The sequence below is a fragment of the Oncorhynchus tshawytscha genome, linkage group LG12 (assembly GCF_018296145.1).
Source record: "Oncorhynchus tshawytscha isolate Ot180627B linkage group LG12, Otsh_v2.0, whole genome shotgun sequence".
NCBI lineage: Eukaryota > Metazoa > Chordata > Actinopteri > Salmoniformes > Salmonidae > Oncorhynchus > Oncorhynchus tshawytscha.
In genome coordinates, this window is record NC_056440.1 from 31,935,073 (window position 1) to 31,962,042 (window position 26,970).

At 44.6% G+C, this 26,970-nt stretch overlaps 1 protein-coding gene across 1 annotated transcript; it reads right to left on the minus strand.

Annotated features, from left to right (window-relative positions):
- Positions 1-224: 224 nt before the first annotated feature.
- On the minus strand, positions 225-26,308 carry LOC112262964 (U5 small nuclear ribonucleoprotein 200 kDa helicase). Its single transcript, XM_024438867.2, has 44 exons — positions 26,012-26,308; positions 25,446-25,609; positions 25,162-25,333; positions 23,756-23,948; positions 23,485-23,639; positions 23,222-23,374; positions 23,044-23,143; positions 22,819-22,955; positions 22,570-22,650; positions 22,219-22,392; positions 21,973-22,110; positions 21,641-21,796; positions 21,323-21,493; positions 20,956-21,149; positions 20,705-20,828; positions 18,513-18,662; positions 18,275-18,385; positions 18,028-18,159; positions 17,688-17,876; positions 13,867-14,064; positions 13,537-13,689; positions 13,306-13,386; positions 12,800-12,883; positions 10,672-10,778; positions 10,419-10,537; positions 10,155-10,309; positions 9,807-9,996; positions 9,339-9,512; positions 9,019-9,179; positions 8,512-8,739; positions 8,184-8,375; positions 7,861-8,039; positions 7,580-7,731; positions 7,372-7,480; positions 7,146-7,254; positions 6,841-7,030; positions 4,600-4,764; positions 4,290-4,411; positions 3,987-4,130; positions 2,046-2,222; positions 1,750-1,910; positions 1,455-1,536; positions 1,256-1,348; positions 225-1,065 (listed from the first exon to the last, which is right to left on the minus strand). The coding sequence occupies exons 1-44, from the start codon at positions 26,054-26,056 to the stop codon at positions 916-918; spliced, it is 6,414 nt and encodes a 2,137-aa protein (XP_024294635.1). The 5' UTR covers positions 26,057-26,308; the 3' UTR covers positions 225-915.
- Between the last annotated feature and the right edge of the window lie 662 nt (positions 26,309-26,970).

Consider the following 26,970-nt stretch of genomic DNA (forward strand, 5'->3'; position numbering starts at 1 on the left):
GCATTAAAATATATTACATTGTTCGTAAGGATTATTGTCCTCATTTTAAAAGGTAGACTCAGCTATATGTAAAATGCATAGTGGGTAAATTTCGGTCCTTTGGCTACCACGTAAGCGCATGAAGCGAACCCATGCACCTCGTTCATCGCAATATCTGCTGTGCTACTTGTGGCAACGTCATTACACTTAGTCTACCTTTAAAATTGACAGTCAAAGCAGTCAGGTCAATTTGAATTATTTATTGTAAAAAAAAAACTGCACAAGCATTTTACCAAAAAAAAACAGGTCAATATTAATCACGTTGTTGAAACCGTTATAGTAGACAAATCTTTAATATTCAATGACTGTTCACTAAAATAGTAAATATGCCTTTTTCATGTACAATTCAAACCTTGTGGTTGACATCTCTAATTAGGTACTATATACATTCGACTGAACCAAATTCAAAAACTACTGTAGACATAGAAAAAGTTTAACATTACCTCAAGAACATATAATGAGAAGTCCAAAAATAGATTCAAGGGGAAAAAACAACTAGACGGTTTAGCAACAAAACTGACGCACGCTCAACTTTGGGGCAAAAAAGACCGGGTTGGCTAAGATTGTTGACATGTAATCTATATGAGCACTTGTTAGTTGTTGGTTAGCTAGCTAGCGAATTATAGCCATAACACCTCAAAACAAGACATGGTATCAAGAACAAGATGAAACGAGCCACCTACAATCCCCATATGGCAGCTACTTGTCATTGTTGCTAGCTATCCAGAATCACAACGCCGACTTCTGCCCCATTGAAGCGTGCGCATCGTTTTCGTGACGTTCTCAGCTAACCCGTGTATGCCTCACCTAAAATAAAACCAACAATCCCATCTGATCCCAGTCTGGGGAGGCTCCTCGCCATCTATAGATCCCCGATTAGTCTGAGTCACTGTCTCCATCGCTTTCTGCCTCCTTCACGTCCACACTGAACTTATACTCCTGATCACAGCCCATGTAGGCATCACTCATGAAGTACAGTGTGTAGTTGTGAATGCCCAGCACTGGTGCAACAAAGTCCAGCTTCACCTGCAGTGGGAGGAATGGGCACAGAGTGAGGCCAAGCACTGCTGACAGAGGGCATTCACCTTTAAGATTATTTGTCTACTTTGTTTTTACACCCACAAGCCATATACAACAATTTTGTCAAACATATGCAGTTGCCTGCAGGTATTCATTGGCTCCACAAGATCAGATTGATGTGTGGTATTTAACTGACCTTGGCCTTCTGCTGCAGTGTCAGCCTCTTGATGGAGATCAGGCTGTTGGATTTGGGGTCTCCAATTACCACCCACCAGCCCTCCTCACGTTTCTGGAACAATAACACAATCAAATGTTAAAAATGGCCATTGTTGAGTTTGTGCTTTTTGAACAAATCAGTATGGAAGTTCTGACAAGCTGGTGGTGATGATAGGTACCTGGGGGAAGAGTGGAGCAATAACAGGCCCAGTCACCTCCTCTTCTCTCTCCAACTGGACCAGAACCAAAACTGGACCTCCACTGAACACAAAGATATGATCAGACACCTACTCAGTTTCTCTCTCATTCACAATGTTCTATAGATTCACTGGGCAGTAGTAGTAACTAGTAAAAACATTATCAAACTCCTAAGCACATTGACAGTTTCCTGTGGTACCAAATCTCTTTATATTCGGTCAAGCTATTTCCCCACAAAGATTCCCCTACACCGCTAACAGCCCCCATTTAAATCACCTCTTGATATTCTCCTTCTCTGCCACCTCGTAGGACAGTTCAATGTTGGGGTAGCGGTTACAGAAGCGAGCCACGTCAGCTATCTGTGTGTCTGAGAGCTGCAGCAGCCCACTACGATCCTCATCCTCCATCTCCATGATGTCAAAGATACTCTCCACACCCTGAGAAATATATTGAGAGATCAGCTTCAAGATCCACACCCGTGCAAGATGTTCATTGCTTGTCTGGTAAATTAAAGTGTTACAAATGGAAGTGTTACAAATGGATAGAGTAACAGGCAGTAGTGGATGTGTTACCTTGTCTGTGCAGCGTTTGATGTGCTCCAAGGTGAAGTAAGGCAGCTGTTTGAGGTAGGAGTCCTTGGACCACATGGCCTGGGTGACCATCTGGGCCAGCTCCATAGCAGCCAGCGCAGGGCTCAGCCAGCCGTTACTGGACAGCACATCTACACAGGCCTGGATCAGACGCACAGCCTGGACAAGACAGAACCATATACAGATTACACTAGGTCATACCACAGTCTTAAGGTGTAAGCATGCTTCAGTTTTGCTGGCGCCTAGCCGATACCAGCTAGCCGAATTGAACGAGTGTGCTTGCGTAGTCCCTTAAAAGACCTTTGATTGAAAAACGAGAAAAAAAACAGCAATAGTACTGTTTGTCCATTTTGAGAGCTCATAGCCCAGAGTTACCCAACTGGTGGCCTATTTGGCCCCCAAAGTTTTGAAAAATGTTTATACAAATAATATATTTTTTTGAGACATATGTATAAAAACTGTAAAAACATCAGGAAATCAGCTTCAAATTATTTTACATTTGGGAAATCTGCTCCCACAGGAAAGGAAGACCCAGAGTTACCTCTGCTGCAGAGGATAAGTTCATTAGAGTTACCAGCCTCAGAAATTGCAGCCCAAATAAACGCTTCAAAGTTCAAGTAACAGGCATCTCAATATCAACTGTTCAGAGGAGACTGTGTGAATCAGGCCTTCATGGTCGCATTGCTGCAAAGAAAACACTACTAAAGGACACCAATAATAAGAAACTTGCTTGGGCCATTAGACCGGTGGAAATCTGTCCTTTGGTCTGATGAGTCCAAATTTGAGATTTTTGGTTCCAACCACCATGTCATTGTGAGATGCAGAGTAGGTGAACAGATGATCTCCGCAAGTGTGGATCCCACCGTGAAGCATGAAGGTGGTGTGAGGGTGCTTTGCTGGTGACACTGTCAGTGATTTATTTAGACTTCAAGGCACAATTAACCAGCATGGCTACTGTACCACAGCATTCTGCAGCAATACGCTATCCCATCTGGTTTGCGCTTAGTGGGACTATCATTTGTTTTTCAACAGGACAATGACCCAACACACCTCCAGGCTGTGTAAGGGCTATTTCACCAAGAAGGAGAGTGATGGAGTGCTGAATCAGATGACCTGGCCTCCACAATCACCCAACCTCAACCCAATTGAGATGGTTTGGGATGAGTTGGACCGCAGAGAAGGAAAAGCAGCCAACAAGTGCTCAGCATATGTGGGAACTCCTTCAAGACTGTTGGAAAAACATTCCAGGTGATTTTGGTTGAGCGAATGCTAAGAGGGTGCGCAAAGCTGTCATGAAGGCAAAGGGTGGCTACTTTGAAGTATCTCAAATATAAAATATATTTTGATTTGTTTAACACTTTTTTGGTTACTACATGATTCCATGTGTTATTTCATAGTTTTGATGTCTTCACTATTATTCTACAATGTAGAAAAAAGTTTAAAAAAGAAAAACCCTTGAATGAGTAGGTGTTCCAAACCTATGATTGGTACTGTATGTTTGGGCTTCTTGCAGTCAACTTGCAGTTTACTAATTATTTGATTAAGTTCTGGCCCCCAACCATCTGCTCAAGAAAAAAAATTGGCAAGTGGCTGAATCTAGTTGATGATCCCTGCCATAGCCAAAATACACTTCCTCAAAGGTCAAAGAACTCAGGAAATCTGTAATTAATTTACACATTTTTGCAGGCAAGATCTTAGTCACACAATTTTGCTTCTGACTAGGATGTTTGGTGCAGTATTTCGAAAAAATGTGCATGAGGATGAGTCGTCTGAGAGAAATTACCGGAAAAACCCTTGCCCATGTCCAAAACGTCTCAAAATGTCATCATAATATATGTGGATGCCTTTACTGCTCTAGAGTCCATTTACCACAGCTAAGATTCCACCAAAGTATCTATCAATGTCTCAGCCATTCGTTCTCACCTTGCTGAGGATCTCCTCTGTGTCTGACTGCAGCTCAGCGCTCAACTGCATCCTGGACAAGTGAGCCTGCAGCAGCAGATTGGTCTTCACGTGTGGGTCGTTGAACTTGGGGTTGTTCAGTTTGTGTGGCACCTTCTGGGCCAGCTGAAAACACCACATATACAATTTGATTAATGACAAGTGTTTCCAGATTAGTATTCGTGAGTGATTTCCATTCTTTCCACTTCTACATGGGTATTTGAGTGGGTTATGAGTCTGCTCAAAATGCATATTATGATTATTGATGTGCATTAGTATGTTTACCTGTCTGAGCAGGTTGTCCTCATGGTGTCTGATGGGAATGTTCTTGTACTCCGCAGCATTGGAGATGATCTCAATCAATCCACGAATCTTGGTCTTGGCGTTCAGGGACATACTGAACAACTCTGATACAAACACAAATAAAATATGTCAGTAACTCCAGAACTGTTGTACATAGCAACACGTTATATACTCAATGATGGATGTATTCTATTTCAACAGTTGTTTAGTCTTTGCGATGGTTCACAGTATAGGTGATGTGACTGATACAGCCATATTTCGTGAGTGGGTTGTTGGTTGTGGTAGTTCTCACCGATGGTGGTGTAGTTGATATAGTAGTAGGCAGCGATCATGCCCAAGTTAAGAGGTGCCACGTCCATCTCATCCTCGATGCTGATGCACTTGGACTGCTCTAGATCATGCAGGGTGTTCTCCACCAGCTCTGACAGGTGGTCTGACAGGTGACGGTGAGACATGCCTGCAGGGGAGATGGAGAGCAGCAGTTTAACAGAAGACTACACATATACTGGTAACCAAAATAAAACAAACACTTGTGTAAATGAGGGACACAAAGTATCGTGAATGCAGGTGGTTCCGGAGTTAATTAAGCCATTAACATCCCATCATGCTTGTGTACAAATGCTGGGCAGGATGACAATGCCCTGATCCACAGGGCACAAGTGGTCAAAACGGTTTGATGCGCATGAAAACGATGTACAGTCGTGGCCAACATTTTTGAGAATGACACAAATATTAATTTCCAAAGTTTTCTGCTTCAGTGTCTTTAGATATTTTTGTCAGATGTTACTATGGAATACTGAAGTATAATTACAAGCATTTCATAAGTGTCAAAGGCTTTTATTGACAATTACATGAAGTTGATGCAAAGAGTCAATATTTGCAGTGTTGACCCTTCCTTTTCAAGACCTCTGCAATCCGCTCTGGCATGCTGTCAATTAACTTCTGGGCCACATCCTGACTGATAGCAGCCAATTCTTGCATAATCAATGCTTGGAGTTTGCCATGGACCCCAAGTATCAATGTTTTGTTCCCCGAGCCACTTAGTTATCACTTTTGCCTTATAGCAAGGTGCTCCATCATGCTGGAAAAGGCACTGTTCATCACCAAGCTATTCCTGGTTGGATGCTCTCGGAGGATGTGTTGGTACAATTCTTTATTCATGGCTGTGTTCTTAGGCAAAATTGTGAGTGAGCCCACTCCCTTGGCTGAGAAGCAACCCCACACATGAATGGTCTCAGGATGCTTTGCTGTTGGCGTGACACAGGACTGATGGTAGCGCTCACCTTGTCTTCTCCGGACAATCTTTTTTCCTGAAGGCCCCAAAAAAATCGGAAAGGGATTCTTCAAAGAAAATGACTTTACCCCAGTCCTCAGCAGTCCAATCCCTGTACCTTTTGCAGAATCAGTCTGTCCCTGATGTTTTTCCTGGAGAGAAGTGGCTTCTTTGCTGCCCTTCTTGACACCAGGCCATCCTCCAAAAGTCTTTGCATCACTGTGCGTGCAGATGCACTCACACCTGCCTGCTGCCATTCCTGAGCAAGCTCTGTACTGGTGGTGCCCCGATCCCCCAGCTGAATTAACTTTAGGAGACGGTCCTGGCACTTGGACTTTCTTGGGTGCCCTGAAGCCTTCTTCATAACAATTGAACTGCTCTCCTTGAAGTTCTTGATGATCCGATAAATTGTTGATTTAGGTGCAATCTTACTGGCAACAATATCCTTGCCTTTGAAGCCCTTTTTGTGCAAAGCAATGATGACGGCACGTGTAACCATGGTTGACAGAGGAAGAACAATGATTCCAAGCACCACCCTCCTTTTGAAGCTTCCAGTCTGTTAATCAAACTCAATCAGCATGACAGAGTGATCTCCAGCCTTGTCCTCATCAACACTCACACCTGTGTTAACGAGAGAATCACTGACATGATGTCAGCTGGTCCTTTTGTAGCAAGTGCTGAAATGCAGTGGAAATGTTTTTTGGTGATTCAGTTCATTTGCATGGCAAAGCGGGACTTTGCAATTAATTGCAATTCATCTGATCACTCTTCATAACATTCTGGAGTATATGCAAATTGCCATCATACAAACTGAGGCAGCAGACTTTGTGAAAATTAATATTTGTGTCATTCTCAAAACTTTTGGCCACGACTGTAAACTAAATGGCCGTTTCAGTCACCAGATCTCAACCCAACTGAACACTTATGGGAGATTCTGGAGCAGCAACTGAGCTAGCTTTTACCACCACCATCAACAAAACACCAAATTATGGAATTTCTCATTGAAGAATGGTGTTGCATCCCTTCAATAGTTTCAGACACTTCTATGTCAAGGTGCATTGAAGCTGTTGTGGCTTGTGGTGACCCAACGCCCTATTAAGAGACTTTATTTAGTTGTTTCCTTTATTTTGGCAGTTACCTGTATGTCTGGAAAATAAATCAACTTCAACTAAAAGGCATACAGTCCAAAAACCTGTATCGCCCATCTGTAAGAATGTCAACAGTAGAGAGCATTCGCAGTGCTGTGAGTGTCTGTCTCACCCTGCAGGTTGTAGTAGTTGGGGTTCTGGGTCATGCGGCGGTACAGGAAGGTCCAGGTCAGGTAGTCCACTGCGTCCTGTTTGTTCTCCACCGTCTTGGTGACGATCTCAGCGTTGAAGTGGTCGTGCATACAGTGGTCCAGGTGAGATTCCACCGGCAGGGGCTCATACAGGAACTTCTTGAAGAAATCCTACATTTGAGAAAAAGAGAGTCGGTTATAAACGACAGAATGATGGAGTACGAGAGATGGAGAGGGACTGAGTGAAAATGGAGAGGGCGAGTAAATGAGGATATTGCCAACGTACCTTTTTGGAACCCTGACACATAATGACACAGCGTCCCTCATCGTCCTGCAGGGGCCGGTTGGCCTTGCCCACCATCTGGAGCACATCGTAAATAGGGTAGTCCACGTAGCTGGGGACAGAGAGGACATGGTCACTAACACACACTCAACCTGAGGCAGTAGGAGGTTCTGACGGGTATAGATTAGGAAATGTAGTCATCACCAAAACCAGTGTCGTAGCTACTTACGCATGGATTTTGCCGTTGTAATACTGGGTGTCCATGATAACAACCAAGTGAGCAGAGATGTTGGTGCCCCAACAGAGGGAGCGTGAAGCCACCACAACCTGGACTGCACCTGCAGACCGAGGACCAGACACAGCATGTCATTTAACAACCATGGCCCATAATTCCTCTAACTAGGCATCAGCAGGTCTAATGGAATGGCCAGTTGTACCTGAGTTGAAGAGCTGCTCCACAATCCTGCGCTCTGTGGTGGACAGGCCCTCATGCAGGTAGCCCACCCCATTGGCCAACGTCTCCTTCAGGGTGCCGTCTGTCACCTTCTCCAGGAAGGGAGCCAGGTCCTTCTCAGTGCAGTGCAGGAACCTACAGGGAGACAGGGACACATGTTACTGCTCTGAGACCTCAGGTTATATCTATCATTACTGGATACCTATTCAAAGTTTTAACCCCTTGCACCCCTCAGAGATTAAAGGGTGAGGTTATGGGTCTGACCTCTGAGGGACCACGTCAGCAGCACAGAAGGTGAGGATGTCAATGGCGGTGAGGCGGGTCTGTCGGCGGGATGGGACAAACACCACGGCCGGTTTGGAGGGGGAGTGCTTCATGATGGCGTGGTACACTGGCTTGGCCATGGACAGCAGGCGAGTCTGGGTGTGACTCACATTGAAGCCCTGAGGAGAGACAGGCATTACAATGAGGTTCAATTGAGCAGATGATATTACCCAGCCAAACAATAACAGATTTTATGGCCAAATCCTTATTGGTGGCAGGTTGATGATGATAACATGTTAAGACATCACAGTCATGGTCCAGACCTGGATGTGCAGCTCCAGAGGGACAGGCCTGACGTTGGGGTGGAAGTTAAAGGTTGCGGTGGTACTGCAGCCCAGCCAGTGGGCCACGTCTTTGGCGTTGGACAGGGAGGAGCTGAGGGCCACGATGCGGATGGGACGCTCAATCTGAGACGAGATGTACCTCATCCTGGAGCAGATCACCTCCAACACAGGCTACAAGCAAGACAATGAGTGTGAATATCAATGTATTTTACTTCACATGCCAAACAAGTATTGTATAGTTTATATCTAATCAAATCACTAGGCAGGTGGATATATAGGTTTTATCAGTTAGGATTCATGGACTTACTCCATTCTCTCCTCCAATGAGGTGAGTCTCGTCCACGATGAAGAGGCTGACGTTCTGGACGTTCTTCCTCTGCTTCCAGCGGCGCGACAGGATGTCCCATTTGTCCGGGGTGCTGACGATGATGTCACCCTTGCCCAGCAGCTTCAGGTCAGTGCTGGTCTCTCCTGTCAGCAAAACCACCTTCTTATTCAGAGCATCCTGGAACGTCTGGTGCCAGTCAACAAACACCTGGACACACACAGGAAGATATTAAAAGGAGGTGTAAGGAACGGGCAAACAATTAGAAGTCAGATGAAAACAACATTATGTTAAAAAGGGGGGCAATGTGCAGTTCCTACATCTAAATTAATGATATGTACCCATTGATTCTTGAGGAATACAATTTCTAAATGCCACACGAGCGTAGTTTTACTGTCCTGCCCCATCAGAACCCAAAATATAAACTTGCTTTAATCCAACGTTGGTAAACAATGTAAATGTAAAAACAGTCCGTATTGATAACTGTACCTGTTCAGCCAGGGCCTCCATGGGTGTGATGTAGACACAGCGGCCCTCTGCATTGTGCAGCAGCATCCTCAGGATGGCAAACTCAGCACAGATGGTCTTCCCACTGCCGGTTGGGGCTCCCACAAACACGTTGTCGTCACTGTTGTACACAGCGTTGAACACTGGAGGAAGACGGACAATACCACACAGCTTACTCCCAGTGTAAGCACCAAAAGGTATAGAGGCATGTGCCTAATCGAAGTCATTGAATGGGCCACATTGGTCTTAAGAGGTCAGATGGGTGCAGTGAGAAACTGTTAGCCAACATGGTGCCATCTTACCCTGTGTCTGGATGGGGTTGAAGAAGGGGAACTTGTTCTGGTAGAGGGTCTCGAAGGCGGCATTACGCAGAGCTGTCACAGGCAGGGGCTGTAGGTCCAGCAGCTCAGTGGGAGGGGGGTACTTCTCTGGCAGGATCAGGTGTCGGAAAGACACCGGCAGCTGCGTCTCACAGGCTGAGAGAAGGAGAGAGAGAGATATACATTTTCAATGGACATCCTCTAAAGTCTATATTTTCTCATACAGTTTAATTAACTACATTTGACATTAGCAGAAGCCCTTATCCAGAGCAGCTAATAGGAGCAATTAGGTTCAAGTGCCTTGCTCAAGGGCACACAGACAACTTTATTTTTTTTTACCTAGTCAGCTTGGGGATTTGAACCAGCGACCTTTTGGTTACTGGCCCAATGCTCTTAACCACAAAAAAAAAACATGTATATATAATATCTAGCCAGAGGAATGTCACTCACATAGCCAACGGTCCGAGGACACACGGATGAAGTACTGCGGGGGCAGGGGCTCAAACACGGGCACAAAGAAGGTGACCAGGTGCTCGTCCTGGGCGTACTTGGCCTTGAGCAGGAAGTACTCGTGGTGTAGGATGACCTCACTGTCCACATCCTCCACCAGTATCCAGAAGGCCTCCGATGAGCCATGCACCTGTATGGGCCACAGAGAGCAGTGTTAACGGTTCCAAATCAAATCAAATCAAATCAAATCAAATCAAAAAAAATTGTGTGTGTGTTACAGTAAGTGAATCCTGTTAAACTACTATAGCTTGACGGTACTAAAACAGATCCACATTAGAAACCACTGACCTTGTCATCCCACTGGAAGTCTGGTGTGATGGTGAGTTCCACCTTCAGTGTGGAACGGGTGATGGGCTGCAGGTGGACGGCCAGGTCCAGTTTGGGGAACTGGTGCACGTACTTGTGGATGGTCTTCCCCATCTTGGGCATGCGGATCAACTCACCTGAGGGACAGAAGGACTTTATCAACCGGGGATGAATCAATGAGAATGTAGTGTTAGTTTGTGCAGGTCTGAGGTGGGGCATTTGGAGCAGACTGCAGAGCAGACTCACCAATCTCATTGTGGTTGAGGTCATAGAGGCGCTCGAAGGGGAAGTTCTTCTTCTCGATCTTCTTGATGACTTCCTCTGGGAGCTTCCTGAACTGACGCAGAGGAGACATGGACTGCCACCTGTGTAGGAGGGACACATCCACACAGGGAAGAACGTCACATTTCATCCTAGCCTCATCATGTAATTCACTAGGACTGTAGACTAAGGTCTTAAATCAGTGAAAACTAGGAATAAACACCAATGGTTAACTTACATCCTCTTGTCAATCATCTTGCAGAGGTTCATGGTCTTGTCTGTGAGCTGGGCCCATCCCCTGCTCAGGACGATCTCAAAGATTGCTCGCATCAGTCTTCCAGCACTCTGAGGAAGAACACAGTTAAAGCTAGAATCAGAAGGTGAGACAAAGCGTTCACCCAGCCGCCTCGAGAAATGCCACCTTTCTCAAATTCATAGACAGAGCTATGGATGCAAGGACTGACCATCCAGGATTTCAAAATCATAGTTAACCATGTTGAGGATATACAGTGTTTGTTTACAATCATTGGAGTAAAACATGCTTATATTTTGTGTACTGATGGGGTACAACAGTTGAACTAAGCCCATGAGGCATTTCTAAGTTAAATTCTTCAAGAATGAATGGGTATATACAGTTGAAGTCAGATGTTTACATACACTTAGGTTGGAGTCATTAAAATTCGTTTTTCAACCACTCCACAAATTTCTTGTTATCAAACTATAGTTTTGGCAAGTCGGTTAGGACATCTACTTCATGCACGACAAGTAATTTTTCCAACAATTGTTTACAGACAGATTATTTCACTTATAATTCACTGTATCACAATTCCAGTGGGTCAGAAGTTTGCATACACTAAGTTGACTGTGCCTTAAAACAGCTTGGAAAATTGCAGAATATGATGTCATGGCTTTAGAAGCTTCTGATAGTCTAATTGACATCATTTGAGTCAATTGGAGGTGTACCTGTAGATGCATTTCAAGGCCTACCTTCAAGCTCAGTGCCTCTTTGCTTGACATCATGGGACAATCAAAATTAACAAGACCTCAGAAAATAAATTGTAGACCTCCATCAGTCTGGTTCATCCTTGGGAGCAATTTCCAAATGCCTGAAGGTACCACGTCCATCTGTACAAACAATAGTACGCAAGTGTAGACACCATGGGACCACGCAGCCGTCATACTGCTCAGGAAGGAGACGCATTCTGTCTCCTTGAGATGAACGTACTTTGGTGCGAAAAGTGCAAATCAATCCCAGAACAGCAGCAAAGGACCCTGTGAAGATGCTGGAGGAAACGGGTACAAAAGTATCTATATCCACAGTAAAATGAGTCCTATATCGACATAACCTGAAAGGCCGCTCAGCAAGGAAGGAGCCACTACTCCAAAACCGCCATAAGAAAGCCAGACTACGGTTTGCAACTGCACATGGGGACAAAGATCATACTTTTTTGGAGAAATGTCATCTGGTCTGATGAAACAAAAATTGAACTGTTTAGCCATAATGACCATCATTATGTTTGGAGGAAAAGGGGAGGCTTGCAAGCCAAAGAACACGATCTCAACTGTGAAGCACGGGGGTGGCAGCATCATGTTGTGGGGGTGCTTTGCTGCAGGAGGGACTGGTGCACTTCACAAAATAAATGGCATCATGAGGGAGGAAAATTATGTGGATATATTGAAGCAACATCTCAAGACATTAAAGCTTGGTAGCAAATGGGTCTTCCAAATGGACAATGACCCCAAGCATACTTCCAAAGTTGTGGCAAAATGGCTTAAGGACAACAAAGTCAAGGTATTGGAGTGGCCATCACAAAGCCCTGACCTCAATACCATTGAACATTTGTGGGCAGAACTGAAAAAGCGTGTGTGAGCAAGGAGTCCTACAAACCTGACTCAGTTACACCAGCTCTGTCAGGAGGAATGGGCCAAAATTCACCAAACGTATTGTGGGAAGCTTGTGGAAGGCTTCCCAAAACGTTTGACCCAGGTTAAACAATTTAAAAGGCAATGCTACCAAATACTAATTGAGTGTAGGTAAACTTCTGACCCACTGAGAATGTGATGAAAGAAATAAAAGCTGAAATGAATCATTCTCTCTTCTATTATTCTGACATTTCACATTCTTAGAATAAAGTGGTAATCCTAACTGACCTAAAACACGGGATTTTTACTAGGATTATATGTCAGGAATTGTGAAAAACTGAGTTTGAATGTATTTGGCTAAGGTGTATGTAAACTTCCAACTTCAACTGTAAAATAATTATACAAAAAATGGATGTAGCAACTAAGGAATCCAGCTTTAACAGTCAGAGACTGGTAACATACTTAAAACAACTCTCAAATCAAGCAAACAGACATGGGCTTACCTGTGTCACATAGACCATGTCAGCCATCAGAGCAAAGCCCTCCAGTTTGAGCTGAGAGATGTAAGCCTGGAGCAGCACGTTGATCTGTAATAAGAACACACACCTCAGAACTGGTTCATACCAACAGGGCTCTAGTAATACATACTGCAGTGGTGTACCATATCATTGATCAGTGTTAGACCTGGGCTCAAATATATGTGTATTTGTTAATTAAATACTTATTTTCTGTGTATTTTACTATTTTCAAATAATGTGGCCCGAATCAACTACTTCTATTGGATTTCCTATAAATAGCCTACTATTTGAAATGATCTTAAAATACTTATTTCAAATACCTGGGTTAAATGCACAGGAGTGTATTTGAGTATTTCCAAATACATTCCAATATTCAAGTGCTTGTCTTTTCAACAACAAAAAGATGTAATGTCTTTGAAAGTAATTGAAATACCTTAAATAGTATTTCAACCCAAGTCTGATCAGTGACAACATTGACACATGTAGTATACCTTAGCACTGGGTTCCTCAATGCTCTCCTTCACTGGAATGGGAACTCTCTCCAGAAGCTTCTGCAGCTCCAGCTTCTCTTCCTGAAATAAATCCCCACATGTGAGAATTTATGTATCTGTAGCATTTTACTAGTAACTCGTTTTGTGTAGATCCAACCAAAAGCCCCTCCCCCCCAAAAAAAAAATGTGTAGGCTTTAGTAATTGATATAGTATCCCAGAGTGGTGCATACCTCTCTGACAGTGATGTTCCTGAACTCTGAGGAGAGAGAGAACACGCGGAACAGCTCAATCTCACTAAGGGTGGGCTTCAGCAGCTGGTTGTAGGTCTGGATGGAGTTGTGGGTTATGTAGAAGTGACTGGCGATGCGACCCAGGTCAGTAACCTTCAGGGAGGGATGCAAAAAAGTTGGCCAAAATATAATCTATTATGCACATCAATTTGTCTCATTCATATCAATAGCATAATCCTTGCTTTCACCATCTTAAAATCTTGAAGAGAGTTCGCAATTGGTCATTGATCCGCCTGAAGAAAAATAACATGTGTAATAACATGTGTGTACCTGGAAGGCGCCGGTCCTCTTGTCGTACTTAACCAGGCTGTTCTTGTCCAGCACGTTGGCTGCAGTGTGGATCAGGTCCATCCTGCGGCGCTCTAGCAAGGGGTCAGAGCTGCGGTCGTCATGGGAGACCCCGTACAGGGTGGGGTTACGGAGCATACGCACGTACAGATAGGTGTAGCCCAGCCAGTTCACTGCATCCTGATGAGGAGACAACGAGAGAGGAGTGAGCACTAATGATTCTAGCCGACCAGTTTCTGTACAGGTAAAGTGCAGTCTCAAGAGCACACCACAGCATGTCTGTATGGTTATTTGTGGTGAGTTGTTACCGCCACACCGGCGGTCACGAGTCATGAAGGCAGTCAAATTCCACATGACCGTTCAGTCATGGTAATTAGGTTTCTCCAAGCTCTGATGCTGCTGTTGGTCATTAGTAGCCTACCAAACTTGCTAACTGCCTTGTACTCAGCACTCTATTGTCCCTCTAACATCAATGAAAATGTATTTGAAAATCTAATCAAACACTTCATGAGAGCCCATGAGCTCATGTTGCTCAACATTTCTATAGGCTATGAAATTGTGTGAGTTAACAGAGTGACGGCCTCTATTAAAAAGAGGAGGATCACATCAGCTTTCTATAGACTAGACCTACTATATTTATTTCTCAACTTCCCAAATATTAAGCACATTGTTTCTTTACAACAAGAGTATAGCCTACCTGGCTGGCATGAAAATAAACCATAGGAAAAGCATCTTCCATTCGCTACATAAATGCAAAGATGACGTGCATTTTTTCCCGCTGCCCCTGTTTTGATACAGGTGCATGATAATTGTCCATTCTAAATCAAAACAAATTTCACACATATATTATTTAGTATATGTAAATACAAGATTAAATCAAGAATAGTCTGATGGGTGACAATATCACGTGAAATATATATTTTCCACTTGTGAATGATGCCCTTCATAAGAAACAATGCCTTTTTTCTGGCAACTTTTTCAAATTATAGTTGCACACCTCATGTAGCCTAGCCCATAGGCCTATATGTTTTAATAAGGTTAGTATCACAACTAAAGTGGCCAAATAACTTTTAAAATGAAGGACATTAATCTGCTTTACAAGTGGTGTAGAGCCTAACTGGCATACTTAAGAAGCAGGTGAGTTTCAAGTTTTGGGAAGATCATTTTCACCATAGAAATGCATCTTTATAATGAAAGCAGTACATGCATAATTGCATTGGCGGTCACTTTTGATAAATGCTATTTTCCGCTAATAGAATATCTGTGCTTATAGCCTACTGCCATGTGCGCATTGCTGCGCTTATAATGTGAAAAAGCCTAATAATTTATCAACATTTTAAGCTAAATGTTCTGATCTGTTGCAACAGCCACATTAAGTAAAAAAAGTTGTTTTAATGCTAGTGGTTGTATTCATTTGGGATCTATCACATCCCACAACTGTCCCAGACTGTTTGGAATATTTATTTCTCGCACAGAATAGGTTGACTGTTGTACTGTGGAGGATAGTAGATTGACATAAGGTTGGTGCTTTTGCTGTTCGTTAGACCTCTTGTTGGCATAGAAAAGTGAATGTGGACAGTTCTTCCAATATCTTCAATATGCACCTCGGACGGAATTGGATAAGGACGCGACAGATGCGTCCCCGTTGTGTCCGTCTTCATTTGTAGCCTGTGAGAAAGACCCAATCACGTGATGGAGCGCACAGCACACAGGGAGAAGGGCACAACGCAGCACTCAGGGAGAAGGGCACAACGCAGCACTCAGGGAGAAGGGCACAACGCAGCACTCAGGGAGAAGGGAACAACGCAGCACTCAGGGAGAAGGGAACAACGCAGCACTCAGGGAGAAGGGAACAACGCAGCACTCAGGGAGAAGGGAACAACGCAGCACTCAGGGAGAAGGGAACAACGCAGCACTCAGGGAGAAGGGAACAACGCAGCACTCAGGGAGAAGGGAACAACGCAGCACTCAGGGAGAAGGGAACAACGCAGCACTCAGGGAGAAGGGAACAACAGCACTCAGGGAGAAGGGAACAACGCAGCACTCAGGGAGAAGGGAACAACGCAGCACTCAGGGAGAAGGGAACAACGCAGCACTCAGGGAGAAGGGAACAACGCAGCACTCAGGGAGAAGGGAACAACGCAGCACTCAGGGAGAAGGGAACAACGCAGCACTCAGGGGAGAAGGGAACAACGCAGCACTCAGGGAGAAGGGAACAACGCAGCACTCAGGGAGAAGGGAACAACGCAGCACTCAGGGAGAAGGGAACAACGCAGCACTCAGGGAGAAGGGAACAACGCAGCACTCAGGGAGAAGGGAACAACGCAGCACTCAGGGAGAAGGGAACAACGCAGCACTCAGGGAGAAGGGAACAACGCAGCACTCAGGGAGAAGGGAACAACGCAGCACTCAGGGAGAAGGGCACAACGCAGCACTCAGGGAGAAGGGCACAACGCAGCACTCAGGGAGAAGGGCACAACGCAGCACTCAGGGAGAAGGGCACAACGCAGCACTCAGGGAGAAGGGCACAACGCAGCACTCAGGGAGAAGGGCACAACGCAGCACTCAGGGAGAAGGGCACAACGCAGCACTCAGGGAGAAGGGCACAACGCAGCACTCAGGGAGAAGGGCACAACGCAGCACTCAGGGAGAAGGGCACAACGCAGCACTCAGGGAGAAGGGCACAACGCAGCACTCAGGGAGAAGGGCACAACGCAGCACTCAGGGAGAAGGGCACAACGCAGCACTCAGGGAGAAGGGCACAACGCAGCACTCAGGGAGAAGGGCACAACGCAGCACTCAGGGAGAAGGGCACAACGCAGCACTCAGGGAGAAGGGCACAACGCAGCACTCAGGGAGAAGGGCACAACGCAGCACTCAGGGAGAAGGGCACAACGCAGCACTCAGGGAGAAGGGCACAACGCAGCACTCAGGGAGAAGGGCACAACGCAGCACTCAGGGAGAAGGGCACAACGCAGCACTCAGGGAGAAGGGAACAACGCAGCACGCAGGGAGAAGGGAACGACGGTCACTGGCCGCAAAAGGCATGGATTTTTTTTAGGGAGCATTACGGCCACACAAATGGGATGCCGCTGTGAAATTATAGGCATTATCAAGTGCTTGTCAAATTGTGAATGAGAGGCTATTGGAGTGTGTACAGTCTGCGCAAAAAAAACCAAGCAGAGCTCATGCCTTTCAAGCAACTTTTTTCAAATCATCATTTAGAGTCGCATCATGCAGCCTTGCAATGTATTAAAAATCTAAACATACAGCCCAACGTTTCCAGAACAACTAAAGTTACATGAATAACTAAGCATATAGGAGTACCTATTTCTTTGTTATTAACCGCTCAACACAGAATAACCGCATGTGCGCACTCCCACAAAATATCATTTTTTATTTTATTCAGTTTTGTTCCATTGTTATTCTTCATAATATAAAATAATGCCACGGAATTCTAAGCAAATCTTGTCTACTAAATGAACTAGTGTAGCCCACATCCATTTGGCAGAGCATGATCAGGACCTAACATAAAGGACAACTCTATGCTATTCTGTTCTTCTGAAATGGATGACATTTTCTTCATATCATGCTTCTTTAGACTTGTCTAAAATAAATCATTGATTTATTGTGAAGGTGTAGGCTATATTACATGGATTCATCAGTGGTTTGTAGACCTTGTGTGGAGGCCAGGAGATGTTAAATGTGTTTGTTAATTTGCGGCCAATTACCGTGAGACCGACAGTTATTTGCTTGACAATTACCGGCTGACGAAACTTTGTGAACCCCAGTTATACGCTCACCTTAGCATTCTGCACATTGCCCAGTACTATCTCAGCGTTGAGCATATCTGGCAGCTTGGACACCATCTGGCTCTCGATGGGCAGCTGCTGGTTGAGCAGAGACAGGTAGTACTGCAGCTCTCCGTGGGATGTGATCAGGATGCCCTCTCCCTTGGTGTCGTACTGAGGACGCCCAGCTCGACCAAGCATCTGAACACAGAACACAGAGAGGTGTCATTCAAACTCACAAACACGGCCAGAGTTTTTTAGGATTATTTAGCTAACAAATTGCACTGTGCTACAATGAAGTCTAGCCCTGTGTGGGTATCTCAGTCATCTAATCCAGCCAATGCAGACAAACCTGTAGAATGTCCAGGGCTCCCAGCTCTGTCCATCGGCCTTTCTCTGGGCTGTACACCTGGGTGCCTTTGATGATGACAGTATGAGCAGGCAGATTCACACCCCAGGCCAATGTGGCTGTGGACACCAGCACCTGAAACAGACGGACAAAGCCTTTTCAGTGGGACAGGTCTAGTGACATTGTAACAATAACTCTGACTGTATAGGAGCACGGGAAAGAGGTTAGTAGAGATTTAGAAGAGACTAACCTGGATGTGGCGATCAGCAAAGAGATCTTCTACCAAGGTACGGTCCACTCTGGTCATACCAGCATGATGGATGGCAAAACCGTAAGGCAGCAAGTCCTTAAGCTCAAGGTTCTGGTGGATGAAAAAATGTATGTACTGTTTAGAGAATTTTTATTTTATAATCAGATTGTAAGATTTGGTTTTCAATGAAGTGCATAGATTGACAGCTAAAATCAGTCTCCAGGTCAGATGAGCTCACCTTACACTGCTCTGCCTCAGTCCTGAGGACCTCGGTGGAGGCTGAGCCCTCCCTCAGGAACAGCCCCAGAGTGTCCTTCTCCAGACACATGTCCCTGATGGCCCGGGCCGTCTTCCCAGTCTCCTTCCTGGAGTGGACAAACACCAGCACCTAACAAACACAAGTTAGCAAAGGGATACTAGATTGTGGAACTCTCTGTTGCTCTTCCTCTGATAAACAGACATTGGGATTTTCTAGAGCAATGTGGAGTCAGATGATGATTACAGAACACGACTCAATTGGCCCAGTGTTGTCCGGGTTAGGGGAGGGTTTGGCCGAAGGGGTTTTTACTTGGCTCATCGCACTTTAGTGACTCCTTGTGGTGGGCCGTGCGCCTGCAGGCTGACCTTGGTTGTCAGTTGAACAATGTTTCCTCCAACACGGCTGGCTTCTGTGTTAAGCAGGCGGGTGTTAAGAACAGGGATGCAAACTGATGAGGGCCCAAAAAGGTGACACTTTTTTTGCACTGAAACATGTAAAAAAAAAAATCCCTCCTGGGGAAATGCAGGTTAACGAATTAACACAGTCTCTGTGTGTAAAATAAAAAGTAGTTGATGTGAAACTAACTCACAGCTAAACAAATGTAAAGAAAGCAATCCAATGTTATTTGTTGCCTAGACTTCACTGCAAATGACACTCAAGCCTTGAGAAAAAAACAATACATTAATATTGCAGTTAGCCATGACAACCTTTATAATAGAACGCTTGTGACCACACACACTTCTAAATATTATACTTGGAGAAAAAAAACATCTTAAGTAGAAATAGAATGAAACAAACAGGTATTCTATTTTTGCTCTAAGGCTACATGTGTGCAAAAACAAAGTTCACTGAGTAAAAAAATGTAATAATCCCCCTCACTCACACACGTGTTAGTCAAGTTCAACACAACAAAGGCAATATCTTTGGCCTACACTGCACTTTACCTGTGGACATCTGTTCTACAATGTGCCAGCACAGCATGATATCAATTATGCCAACAAAGGGTCTCTTTCAGGCAGAGAGTACACCTGGCATAACCCTTTGTATCCACTGTATTGAAAAAGTGAGAAGGTGTGTGGTGTTCCTTTCACCTAGTGGCATCCAGTTTAAGCCAGGCCCAGCTATACTTGTTTAACAAGCAACATCTCATTTTTCATCTAATTCTCTCATTCTGAAAATTAACCACATACTGTAAAGGGAAAACATTAGTTCACAGATTGTAGTTAGTTCATTAGCTAGTCAACATGTCACACAGATTGCCAGAGTCCAGTAAGCAACTAACACATTATAACTTGAGGAACGGCAAGGAGTCGTATAACGTTACCAGTTAATATTATAGCGAATTGGTTAGGTTACTAACGTTACCTCATCTGATGTAATGTTAGTTAGCTAACGTTAGCGGTCTAACTTTATTAGTCTGCTAATTTCACACCATGAACTCAATTATTTGATCAGTAAAGTTGGCTAATGTTGCTCAACATTTCTCTGGATAGCAAATGGATAATTCGATCCAGCTAGCAAAATACTTAACAATGCTAACAATACTTGTTCTACCACACTTTCTCCCTCACCTCAAACGTTCCAAATGCCAGTTGTTTTTCGGTTACAGCTCATGAAGTACGCTTCATCCCCTTCTCACCCTCGTCTCCGTGGTCAGGCTTCTCACCTACCTTCGTTATCGTTCAGGGGACGCGCTGCTGTGAGTTAACTGGTAAACTGCCTTTCAACTCTCCTGCTGTCTTTCCAGAACGTGCGCTGATGCTGTAACTAGCCAATCTCTTCAGTCGCGTGCTGCATTCTGTTATGTGAACGAGTGGCTGAGCCTTGGATACAGCCAGTATTGCTCCAAACACGCATCACTAGTTCACATGCAGCCAGTGGTCATCCAAAGCCTCCCCCATCCCCCAAACATGTCTCATCGGATCTACACGAATCACATAGGTCACCAATTTTGGATTCAAAACGGCAAATTTTGCAGAAAGGTGACTAGTTTGTAGTGTGGTTTGGCGGGTCATGTTGTTTTGGAGGACACATGACACGACCTTTGCCTCCCAAGCCCGTTGGAGAGTTGCAGCAATAAGACAAGATAGAAATTGGGGAGAGAAGGTGGTAAAACATTTTTTTTTTTTAATGTAATAAAATAGAAGAACACTAGACTGAGCTGGCCTCACCTGGTTCTTCCCAGCATGCTCCATGATCTTCTCATAGACGATCTCATTCATGATCTGGAAGCGCTTGATGGCCTTCTTCTCAGTGATGCCCACATACGTCTGCTCCAGAGGCACTGGGCGGAAACTACCGGACAGAAAAGACTGTTAGTCTTATGCTGACAATGCAACCACTCACACGATAAAACCTATTAAACTGAAGTGGGATTATGAGTGTAGAAGAGATTGTCCCTCCTTCCTGAGCCCTGGCTGACCTGTTGTCGAAGTAGAAGAGTCCCTTAGCGGGGTCCACACGCAGGCAGGTGGCCACGTCCTCGTAGTTTGGCAGGGTGGCACTGAGACCCAGCAGACGCACGTCCTCCTGGGTCAGCTCCACATTGCGGATGGTCCTGGCCACCAGAGACTCTAGGACTGGCCCGCGGTCGTCATGCAGCAGATGGATTTCATCCTGACCATAAGACACACTCCGTTATATACAGTACTTACACCCAATGAGTTTAGAACTAGTTTTAAAAATAATGTAAAAGAATGTAAATGCTTGGGAAATGTAATAATGGGATGTTTGACTAAACAATCGAAGGATCATGTCCACAAGAGGACCGTTTGAGTGTCTGTACTTACAATGATGATGAGGCGCACTAGCTGGGTATAGGTGCGCTCGCCTCCTTTGCGCGTGATGATGTCCCATTTCTCTGGGGTGCAGACGATGACCTGGGTGGCATTGATCTCCTCTTTACACAGCTGGTGGTCTCCAGTCAGCTCAGACACTGTGATGCCGTAACTGGCCAGACGCTGGGATGGAGGGAGACAAGCAAAACTGATCAAACAGGACATTATGTCTTATGATTAATTATACAAACACAGCTTCCTTGGCAAATCAAGCCCTTGACAGCATTGAACACTGAGTTCTGACCCCATAGAAAGGACAACAAGTCTCACCTTACTAAAGTTTCCCACCATCTCCTGTACGAGCGAGCGCATAGGAGCAACGTAGATGATCTTGAAGTCGTCCAAGTTGATGGTTCCGTCCAGGTTGATGTGCTTGCCGATCTCCCTCAGCATTGCCATCAGGGCCACGTTGGTCTTTCCTGCCCCCTGGAGGCACCCAGGGGAAAAGACAGAGGGAAACCATACATTAAAAAAATTGTGATAAGTTAGAAAACATAACAGAGTTCGACAGTGGCACTTTCGAAACATATGCAACATGACAGCGTGCTGAGCAGTGTATTGTGGGGAGAGGTATTATAATTGACCGTGGTTTATTTACTAACCGTAGGAGCGCACACAAGCAGGTTCTCATCGGTCTCCATAGCAGTCTTGAACAGCTTGCTCTGGATGCGGTTCAGTGTTTTGAATCCTTCGAAACCTGCCTGGGCATACTTGGGAAGCTTTTCAATGGCCACCAGCACCTAATAACACAGATAATAAATTAATTAAGAAGACCATCCACTTGCTAGAAGCCTCAGTACTGACTACAGCAAAAAATAAAACATGCACAGGCGCACACAAACACACACCTCATCATCAGCAAAGGGCTTGGGCTTGAGGGCAGGAACGTGCACCTCCTCGTAGCCTTTCCGCTGCTTGCGGAAGGAGCCGTCTGGTAGCTGGCACCTCTTGTTGGCCATGAAGTGGCTTCCCTGGGTGAAGGCCAGGTCCTCCAGGTCCAGCAGTTGTTTAGGGGCCATGGACTGAGAGGGGGGTAAATGACTCAAGTTAGTATTTAGCATCAATGTATTCATATTAAATACGTGTGGAATTGCAACATGTGTGTCATGTTTGCAATGTATGTGCAAATCGTCTGTGTGCTACACAGTGGGTAGACAGGCTATATTAGTGTGTGCATTATTCATGGTTCTCCTCCTCACCTCTCCGTGGTCGATGTCCATAGACTCCAAGTCATTGTCCACGCGAGACTTCCTCACTCTCTCCCTGCGAGATCGCTCCTCCTAAAGACATGGAACACCAGCCATTGTTTAAGACCAAGGGAAACAACATGAAATGTTAAGGTGATCATTTGTTTATTTATTTCAGTCTGTTCCGATATGTTTATATTACACAGTATAGAAACAATGATTTATCCAGTGATTAATGCAACAATGAAGATGGCGTCTTACCCTAATAATATCCTCCTTCTCAGTCTCCTGCAGCTGGTAAAGAACTTTGGACAAGTCTGGATCTGCCTCCATCTTTCCTATAATCTTCTCCTTCTCTGCTTCACTCTGAGCACTTGCCAACATGGTACAGTACTGGACTGTGAAGGTAAATTGATTATGAGTGACCTTTCAAATTTGGCAACGCAGGCTGTGATGTTCTCCATTGTGGAAATGACAGGTACTCACTCATCCGCCGATGCTGCCGAAGGATTTTGATGAAGTCGAAAGTGTTGAATCCCAACAGTAAGACCAGCTGGTTCTCACATTCTCTGTCATCACTGGCCGTCTGTGGAATACAGAGACAGGGAGTCAGTCAGAGACCAAGGCAACCACACAGACACACTGAAACAAATAAAACACACACCTTGAGGATCTCCAGAACCTCATCTGCTTTCTTCTGAGAGATTATGGCATCGTCATAGAAACGGCTGAGCTGACGCTGGAGCCAGAAGGCATCAATGTCACGAGGGTGCAGCTCCTTCTTCTTGGCTGTCATCACATCACCTGTCACACCAAGCTACAGAGGAACATGGAGATGCATGTTTCATTAGTGCAATGGTTAAAAAAGACATTGTGGTTTAGTATGAACACAGATGTGTGTGCTGTCATGTAAACGAGGGTTCTTACGTTGGCCGTCAGGGTGCAGCCCAAGTCTGCTTCCTCTCCTTCACTCTCTTCATCTGAGCCATCATCTCGCACCTCCCCAAACTGGTCCTCATCACCCTCCTCCTCATCAGATTCAAACTGGACGTTCACCCCGTATGTTTCGTCAATGTTGTCATCTGTGTGTTGAAACATTGATTAATTTGAGTGCATAATACTAGCCAAAAATAAAGGCATGTTCCAGTTGAGTGAACATAATGTAAACATTCCTTCATCATTGTGTTCATTTCCTTACCCATGTTCTGGAGCTCCTTGTCACCCCCGTAGTCACTGATCTTCTTGCCCAGGTTGACCAACACGTGGTAGCGTGTGTCATCTGCAGGCCCTAGTAGCTGCTCCACTTCACGCCGTCTCTCCTTGTCCCTCATCTTGTCATTCTTCAGCACAGCTAGCACTTCGTCAGCTGCTCCACACAGGATGTCTCTTGGCTGTGGAGACACAGACACACATCACAGGCATATTTAAGTCATCATTGATTTGAATAGAACGTTGTTAACCTCACTAGGGTAGGGGGCACTATTTTCACCTCCGGATGAAAAGCGTGCCCAAAGTAAACTGCCTGTTACTCAGACCCAGAAGCCAGGATATGCATATAATAGTAGATTTGGACAGAACACACTCTAACGTTTCCAAAACTGTTCAAATAATGTCTGTGAGTATAACAGAACTGATATGGCAGGCGAAAACCTGAGTAGAATCCATCCATGAAGTGGGATATTTTTGATGTGGGTGCTTTTCTCTTGCCTGCCTATACAGTATGTCAATGGTTAGGACCTAGATTATAGCTTCCACTAGATGTCAACAGTCTTTTGAAATTGTTTCAGGCTTGTAATTCTGAAAAATGAGGGAGTAAGACCACTTTGAGTCAGTGGATAGTGAGAAGTCCCCAGAGCTGTTTGCTGCGCACGACCGAGAGCGCGCCTTTCTTGTTTTTCTTTTATATTGACGAAGCTATTGTCCAGTTGAAATATTATTGATTAATATGACTAAAAACAACCTGAGGATTGATTATAAACATGGTTTGACATGTTTCCACGAACTTTACTGATAGTATTTGGATTTTTCGTCTGCCTGTTGTGACTGCCTTTGAGCCATTTGATTACTGAACAAAACGCGCCAACAAAACGGAGGTTTTTGGATATAAAGAGGGACTTTATTGAACAAAACAAACATTTATTGTGTAACTGGGAGTCTTGTGAGTGAAACCATACGAAGATCATCAAAGGTAAGAGATTCATTTTATTGCTATTTCTGACATTTGTGACTAATCTACTTGGCTGGTAACTGTATGTAATGTTTTGTGAGCTGGGCGCGGTCCTCAGATAATCGCATGGTATGCTTTCGCCATAAAGCCTTTTTGAAATCTGACACCGCGGTTGGATTAACAAGAAGTTAATCTTTAAGCCGATGTATAACACTTTTATGTTTTATGAATTTTTATTGTGAGTATTTCTGTTTTTGAATTTGGCACTCTGCAAATTCACTGGATGTTGGCCAGGTGGGACGATAGCGTCCCACACCCCCTAGAGAGGTTAATTCCACCAGTATATATTGTCTGCATAGTGTTCTTCAATCTTTTCAAATTAGTGACTCTTGAGACAGACATAATTGCACAAGTGCCTTATTGTTTGTTTCTCTGACCTGATCTCCCAGGGCAGCTTGGATGAAGCTGAGAAGGACCTCGTAGGTCTCCCTAGTCTCCTTGGTCTTAGGCTTGTACACAATGCCCACCATCTCATCAATGCCTTCTGACAGGAGGGTGAAGCCCTTCATCTTATTCATGTCGTGCCCGTCCTCATCTCTCTTCCTCCTCCTGCACAGTTTAAAAGACAAAGGTGGAAGGAAGAGTCATATGTGGGTTAGTTAGTCAAGAAGTGATTCAGACATGCACCAGGAAATAGACATGAAGAGGCACTTGTAGTTACTTTGCCCGTTTCTCTCCTTGCATTGAAGGTTTGGTCCTCTGGGACTTGTCACCCATCTTGGTTCCCACCAACTTTCCCACCAGGGACAGCACCTCTCCCGTGGGCTCATCGCGCCTTGTGCGGTCAATGAGCGAACGGTCCGCTTGTAACACCAAGTTAGAGTTCTATTATTGGACAAGAGACGAAATATAAAAGGAGGAACTGTAATGCAATGTAAACTTCCCTACACCAAGTTATTATTATGTTGGCTGGTTATACAGTTACTGAGGCACAAAAACAACTTATTTTGAGGAATTCGTGTTTCCCAACATTGGACAATCAACTGTCTAGTTATAGCAGACTAACTTGTCTCGCTAGCTAGCTGGTAACTGGTCGTACAAGCGCGGCTGGTTAGTAACCCGTAACTTTAGTCAGTTTTGGTTGTTAAAGTTAAAAGCCTGTATCCAGCTACGCTAACTAACGTTATATACTGCGAACTAGCTACATATGCGCAACAAAACAATAGCCTGAGTGAACATATTTCCAAGTAGTTAACGTTAGCTAACTTAGTTCAATTTCATACTCACCGCTTTGTATTCATACTGCAAGCTACGCGCAGTAACATCTGCCATTGTTGAATGAACGTAATCGCACTTTTGTTGTTCAACACTGGAAAAACGATGGCTAGATTGCGGAGCAGCCCGCTAAGGTTGGCTAGCTCCACAGCCAATGTTGGTGTGCTTTAGATCAATAAATACAGATAAGCAGAAATACTCTGTATCTATAGATATATCTATATTTACACTTAGCGATACGTGATGTACTTTTTGTAAATAAAAGCGTTGGTCATACGTCCCGGAAAACACGATGTAACAACAAGAGTCATTACTTCCGCTTCCGTCCGTGTTATAGGTCAAATTCGACGTTACATTTTTCCTACAATGCCCTCTAACGACTATTTGAAGCGTCACCGCTCCGGCCAACTTTATTATTGCAATGATTTGGTTTTCTAGAATCTCAACTCTGTTAATAAGTGGGTTTAGCCTCCCCATATATTAGTGCTGCATCTGCTAAGAAATTATTTATTTTATTGCCCATGCGGTATTGCACTCACCCCACGAACTCACTCAACACAGTGTCCCTGGTCCAAACCCCAGACTGTTCATCCTCAACCAGCACTGACAGTATTATTAGCCAGACTGGGCTTTGGTGGCAATTATATAATTGCAAGAGATCATATAGGTTTGTGAATACTGCCCAGCAAAGGCATAGCTAATAATTGGGCTGCTGAGCCATTCTTTTCAAAAATGGTCATGAAATTGCCTGCAGTTGCTCAATTCGCTTTGTGATTGTACATACTGCAATATAATAATATAGTTGTAGTATAGTCTAATCTCTATTGCACAGCCTATTTCATAGTCAACAAAATGATGTATTGCATTTTAAATCTATATGTAGGCTAGTGTGTGCATCATCTCCTGGATCTTATCCATCACTAAATACTTACACTGTGTGACAGATCACCTCAGTCCCACCCAGGGTCAAA

What these genes read in the sequence shown, in the direction of transcription:
- LOC112262964 (XM_024438867.2), bottom strand. Translation starts at nt 26,056, where the DNA reads ATGGCAGATGTTACTGCGCGTAGCTTGCAGTATGAATACAAAGCG. An exon ending in AAGCTGCCCTGGGAGATCAG is followed by an intron (nt 23,949 to 25,161) that starts GTCAGAGAAACA and finishes GTGTCTCCACAG; the next exon opens with CCAAGAGACATCCTGTGTGG. An exon ending in ACATGGTCTATGTGACACAG is followed by an intron (nt 10,779 to 12,799) that starts GTAAGCCCATGT and finishes GTTCTTCCTCAG; the next exon opens with AGTGCTGGAAGACTGATGCG.